The 6,000-nt window shown below is 38.4% G+C and overlaps 1 protein-coding gene across 1 annotated transcript; it reads left to right on the top strand.

Annotated features, from left to right (window-relative positions):
* The first annotated feature begins 210 nt into the window (after nt 1-210).
* XCR1 (X-C motif chemokine receptor 1) lies at nt 211-2,824 on the top strand. The gene has a single exon (XM_063420438.1). It carries the CDS (start codon nt 284-286, stop codon nt 1,286-1,288), a length of 1,005 nt encoding a protein of 334 aa, XP_063276508.1. The 5' UTR covers nt 211-283; the 3' UTR covers nt 1,289-2,824.
* The last annotated feature ends 3,176 nt before the right edge of the window (nt 2,825-6,000 follow it).

Here is a 6,000-nt window from a genome sequence, read left to right as displayed (position 1 = left end):
GAAACATCTGAGTTTCTGACTTCTTAAGTATTTCAGATTTGAGTGCTCTGAAGTAAGTCTTTTGTATCTACCTGTTCATGTTCTAATCATAAGAAGAAATGAATCCTTTGTCTCCCCAAGCCAGGAAAAATGACTAGTTTCACTGCTGCTTTTTCTGTCTTAAAACAGAAGCCTCCACAGTGGGAGTTTAGTTATTGAGTTGATTTTCACAAAAGATTTCATTTGATTTGTTGCCGTCCTTTGAAGTAGCTGCTGGAGAACAGCACAAGATTTGCACAGACAAATGGATGGAGAATATTATTTAGATTATAATTACTCATACGAATACCCTAATGAAACCAACGTCTGTGAAATGGGTGATTATTTCACATTTAACATCTATCTCACTGCTGTCCTCTACATTCTGGTATTTTTGCTCAGTCTGCTAGGAAACACTTTGGTGTTATGGATCCTACTGAAATATGAAAACCTCACATCATTGACAAACATCTTCATCATGAACCTCTGTGTCTCTGATTTAGTCTTCTCCTGCATGCTGCCTTTTTGGGTAGTGGACCAGTCTTTTGGATGGATTTTTGGTAAGTTCCTTTGCAAAGCATCAAATGCTGTTTTCTCCATCGGCTACTACAGCGGTGTTTTCTTTTTGACTCTCATGACTATCCTGAGGTACTTGTTTGTGGTGAACCCCCTTTCAACTCTGAGATCCCAGTCACAGAGCTGTGGTGTTCTGGTGTCCTTGGCTGTTTGGACTGTTAGCTTATTAATTGTGGTTCCTGAGGTGATTTACACCACAGTGCAAGAAGACTTGGAAGAGCACAGGTTCTGTGATTATGCTGACGGGAATTGGAAAAAGATGGACATTTATGTGAGAAATGTACTCTTCCTGCTTTCCTTTGGAGTCATTGTATTCTGTTACTTCAAGATACTCATAATCTTGCTTAGAGCAAGATCTCGCAGAAAGCACAGAACAGTGAAACTCATCCTCATCATCGTGGTGGCTTTTTTCCTGTGCTGGGCACCCTACAACATCCTCAGCTTTCTGATGACTTTTCCACCACCTACCTGTCAGTATGTGAAAGACTCCAACCTTGCCTTTCACATCAGCCGTAAAATTGCTTTCTCCCACTGCTGCCTCAACCCCGTGCTCTATGTGTTTGTTGGAGTCAAGTTCAAGAGGCATTTGGCACAGTTATGCAGTCTGTGTTTACACTGCAGCAATGGTCAAGCCTCCAGCCCCAGGACCTGCAATGAAGGCAAATTCCAGCGTGAAGGGACGTCCGTCTACTGAAGTAAAACCTAACTATTAGGACTGATCCTGAATGAACTTTCAGATTTTGCCATGCCATGGATAGCCTCTAACTCTTCCCTGAGAAAGACACACACATTTACTCTTTGCAAACATGCTGTGTATGGAAAATAACAAAATGTATTTGCAGTGGGATGAAGAGATGAGAATGCCAAGAAATTATTTCACTGGCCTGAAAGTCTTAAGTTCACAATTTTTTTGCACAGTGAGATGGATTTTCTCTCATTTAAACTCTCTTTTGAAAAGAAAAAATTGCTGTTTCCTTTGGGCATTAAAACATCAGGTTTTAACATAAAAGCTGTTGCGTATCTCTTTCTTACCTGACTTAAAATACTTGGATTGTATTTAGCAATGGACACATAGGTATTTGTGTAAATTTTACTGCTTTTCAGTGTTTATCAGTGTTTATCAGTTTACTCATTGCTCTTTTTTTTGTGGAGGGTGATGTCTCTGGATTAACTGTCCTGACAATAGCTGCAAGACCTCAGAGTTTCTGAAGGTCTCAGGGCAAATGTTCTTTTATCTTTTGGCAAATAAACATCTATAAAACTAGCTTTGTGTAAAAGTAGTCTTTTGGGTTTGAAATAAAAAATTTGGGAGAGCTCTAGAAGGAGGACAAGCTGTTAAACTGATACTTCACTAGGATAACAGTTTTCCTTCTGTTACTGCTCTTTACCACAGGATTCTTCCAGTCTTTGAATATAATTTCAAATGATTGCAGCACATCAACAGCTCATCTCCTGAGAAGAGTGTGAGCATATTTACCTCTAATTGCTCTTTCCCTCCTTTTCTCCCTTTGCCACAGTGCTGAGAACACTTAAACTTATAAAGAGGTTATAGTGAAAGAATAAATGGCTTTTTAAATAGCAGGATAAAAATGGCTTGCCTTATTTCCTTATTTGTAAAATTGATGTTTGGGCTTTTTTTTTTTTTTTTTTTTTTTTTTTTTTTTTTTTTTAATATAAACTGATAACCTTCTTCATTCTAGCTCAAAACGCTGTGGTTTTTTCCCCCAGGCAGTGTAACATATAATGCATATTCCAGTGTAGCTGAATGACAAAGTCCCTGGAAAGCAGAATATTTCATTTACCAGCATTTATATAGAAAGCCAAGGCAGTTTTGCAGTGGCACAAAGCAATGGTTTAGCAATGGTTCTAAGCAACAGTTTGGCTTTTCGGGCATCTGTCTTAAAATGTCTCTGCTGTTTCCACACTATTTCATTTGACCTCTAAAGATTATCTGGAACAGACAACAGATTCTTCACAGCTGCTGTGTAGTTCATAAAAAGCAGAAACTCAGATGGGCTCATAATACAATATCCTATTTCTAATTATATGCAGAAGCAAGAATACCTAGGGAAAGGAGTAAGAATGGGGTGAATATATCTGACATAGACCCACACAGTCTTCCTAGGGCTTGCCCACAGTTTCTACTTTGTGTTTCAGTTTGGTTGCCAGAACAAAGTGTTTGTATCATGCCCCTCGTCATCAGATGCACCATTCTGAACTGATCAGTCCTGGAATCTCACTTACTACAGTTAGTGCCTAAAATGTAAAAAAATAAAAAGGGAACTCATTAATTCTACAAGGTTTCAATTCACTTGTGTTCAGATAAACCATGGAAAGACAGAAGTTGTCATTTTTTCTGGCTGTGGTGGAGACCAGCCTTTGGCTATTGCTTCCTGACAAGAAACATTTGAATTGAATGCGGTTTCAAAACACTTTGGGCTGGGGACTGAATACTGTCAATTATTGAAGAGATAACTATTGAAGACAACTTATTGAACAAATTAGTCCAATTTCTTCTATTCTGGTAGGCCAGGGCCTCTTCATTGGCACCAGCAAATCTCCACAGGAAGAAAATACTGGGACTGTAAGTACCAACAAGGTCTCATGCACCTACATAATTTCAACAAGCTGTAATTCAACTCATTGTCCTAGAGCCACGACTGTGAAATCTTTACTGTTCATATATTTTACATCTGTCTAAAACAAAATTGAGAATTATAATAGAAGCACAAAAACTGAAATGATCCTGCTCTGCCCAGTTTTTAGCAAATTATGTAAATCTGTTTGTAACTTCAGCATATTTTGTTAGTGTGCCTTGAGTATGTAAAAAGAATTCTTGATATTACTCAAATGTATTGCTGCCATAACCAAAATAACTCAGAATGTAGATATGCTGCCTCCTGATATAATGAAGTAGTACTAATAAACATTCAGAAATTCAGTGGAATTCTACACTATTCTGACTATTGTTCTCAGCCTCTGATGACCACCTTTTAAGGTATTTTCAATCAAAGAAATAATTGTGGATTTTCATAGGTTAATTTAGCATGGAAGAGATTTCTGGAGGTGATCCACTGCTCCATGCTGCTCGCAGAAGTTTTATCTTCCTGGTCAGACAAGGTCACTCAGGGCTTTATCTGGTCAACCTGATAATCTGCAAGAACAGGGACTCCATAACTCCTCAGAGTCCTTGTTGCAATGTTTAATAACTCTTATGGTGGATGTTTTTGCTTCTACATAAATAAAATTTCTTTTGCTGCAACCTGGTGATGTTCCTTTTTCCTTGTCTTCTCTGTGTCTTCACATTAGAGAATGGAAAAGAGCCACCAGATCTCCCCTAAACCTTATTTTTTCCCTGGGGCTAAACATACCCCAGCCAATTTAGGGTCCTTATGTTATCTGCTTCAGCTCCCTGTTATCCATCCAACTCAGTGACCTTCCATAGGGCTGACTTCGAGTCAGTCAATGTCTCTTTCTTACATTGGTGGCCCCAAAACTAGATATGCTAGATATGCAGATGTGACTACAAGAATGTCAGGCAGAGTGGAATAAAGGTTTCCCTCAGCCTGATGACAGCACAGGCCCATAAAGAGTCCTCACTGCTGCAAAGGCATATGTCTGTGTTGTGTTCAACTTTTTGTCCACTCGAAATCCATCTTTTCCTGGCAAAGCTGACCTCTAAGCACATGTTTAAGGACACACCCTGCTTCCACTAATATCAATGATAATTTTGCTTCTAATCATAATCAGAGCAAGAATCAGACTCATAAATGTGTGCAATTTTGGCAAAGCACAGCCTGTACTTCTTTACTGCTAAAAGTGTTTTCACACTGAGAGTCAGGATATCTTCATATTTTCAATATTTTGAAATACTGAGTTTATTGAAATCATAAATAAAATTCTATTTTATCTTCTCCTTATGGTTATTCTGCAGCTGAAAATGCCCTTGCTCATCTGGTGAAGCAAAATACTGAGAAGAACAAAGAGAAGTGTGAGGAGGGGAGTACTCCCTCCATGTTCAGGAACTGCTCAGGAAACAAAACCAAAACATATTACAGTTTGTTTCATTCCTCCAAACAATGCTGCTTTCTTCCAACAAAGAGAAGCAAAGAGAGTATGCTCTTTATCCCTGTGCCACCCATATAGATGTATATAAAAGACTTTTCATTTAAACTGCACAGTCCAGAGTCCGTGTCTTGGCTCTCCCACGTCATTGCTGGTGCAGTTGAATCAGTACCAAACCAGATGAAATTCTTGGTACCTACTTTGTCCACACAGAAGTGAAATGCAGCCAGTTCTGATTAGTGACAGCTCCTAAAACTGATGTGCTCTGGTGGAGGTCAGTATCAGAAGCTGACCTGATATTTGGCAGAAAATTCTTCCAAGCTCCTCAGCCTCTTTGTCTAAAATGCCATATTTGCTTCTAGATGTTTTCCAGAGCTTTGCTGCCTCTTTTTATGTTGCCTACTCCCAGTTTTATACCTACTGACAATTATTTATCCACCTATTCAAAATGGAATGCAAACAAACGCAAAAAGTGCTTCCAAAGCTTTCTCCCACAGTCACAGAAGGTTTCTGATGATGAACAGCCGCCTGTTGTTCAGTCTAGCTACAATGGTATGTTAATCCACTGAGGGTGACCAGGGAAACTGGCAGTTAGCTACCCTCATAAAATAAATACCTCAAGTGCTAGTGGAAGCAAAGCCCTTCCAGTCGCTATATGACATCAATTAACTCTGCAAAAAATTAAAGAAAGCATGTAGCACATAAAATAATAGCAACAGACAGATGGAAGGAACACATTCTATGACACACCCAGAGACTGCTATGCCCAGGAGACCACTAAGCAGCAATTTAGTTGTTTTAGCTGATTGAGTTGGCTACCTCTATTACGCCGTGAAAAGACTTTTCCCAGCAACGGCTTTCCTTTTGGTGGGATGACTGACATTGCCTTTCCTGGCTAGTAAAATTGAAAGTAATTCCCATCTAGCCCATCATGGTTTATGAAGAAGTTAATCAATAAATTTTATCAGAGTAAAAATACAGGAAAGCAACATGCATGGATCAGACAATGTGGGGTTTTTTTTCTAGTGCAGCTTCCAACAAGGAAAGATCTCTAACGTCCTCTATTGCTAAGAAATGAGGAAATATGGAAAATTATAAGGAGGTGTCAGTCAGCTATGGACTAGTTGGAAACAGCATGTTTTTCTCTAAAGAAATTGATGTTTACATAAATAGGCAATAATTCAATAATTAACATCAATAATTAAATATTTCTGAAAGTAGTTTGTTACATTATTAAAAAGAGGAACAATCCATTCTAATTTATTATTTTTGAGTGAAAAGTAGAATTCCAAACAGACATTTTGAAATTCTTTTAAATAAAATCCATTGCAGTGAAATTTT

Source organism: Prinia subflava, chromosome 1, assembly GCF_021018805.1.
Source record: "Prinia subflava isolate CZ2003 ecotype Zambia chromosome 1, Cam_Psub_1.2, whole genome shotgun sequence".
In the NCBI taxonomy this organism is placed as follows: domain Eukaryota; kingdom Metazoa; phylum Chordata; class Aves; order Passeriformes; family Cisticolidae; genus Prinia; species Prinia subflava.
The sequence above is the reverse complement of the archived record's forward strand: the minus strand, read 5'-3'. Positions and strand labels throughout refer to the sequence as shown.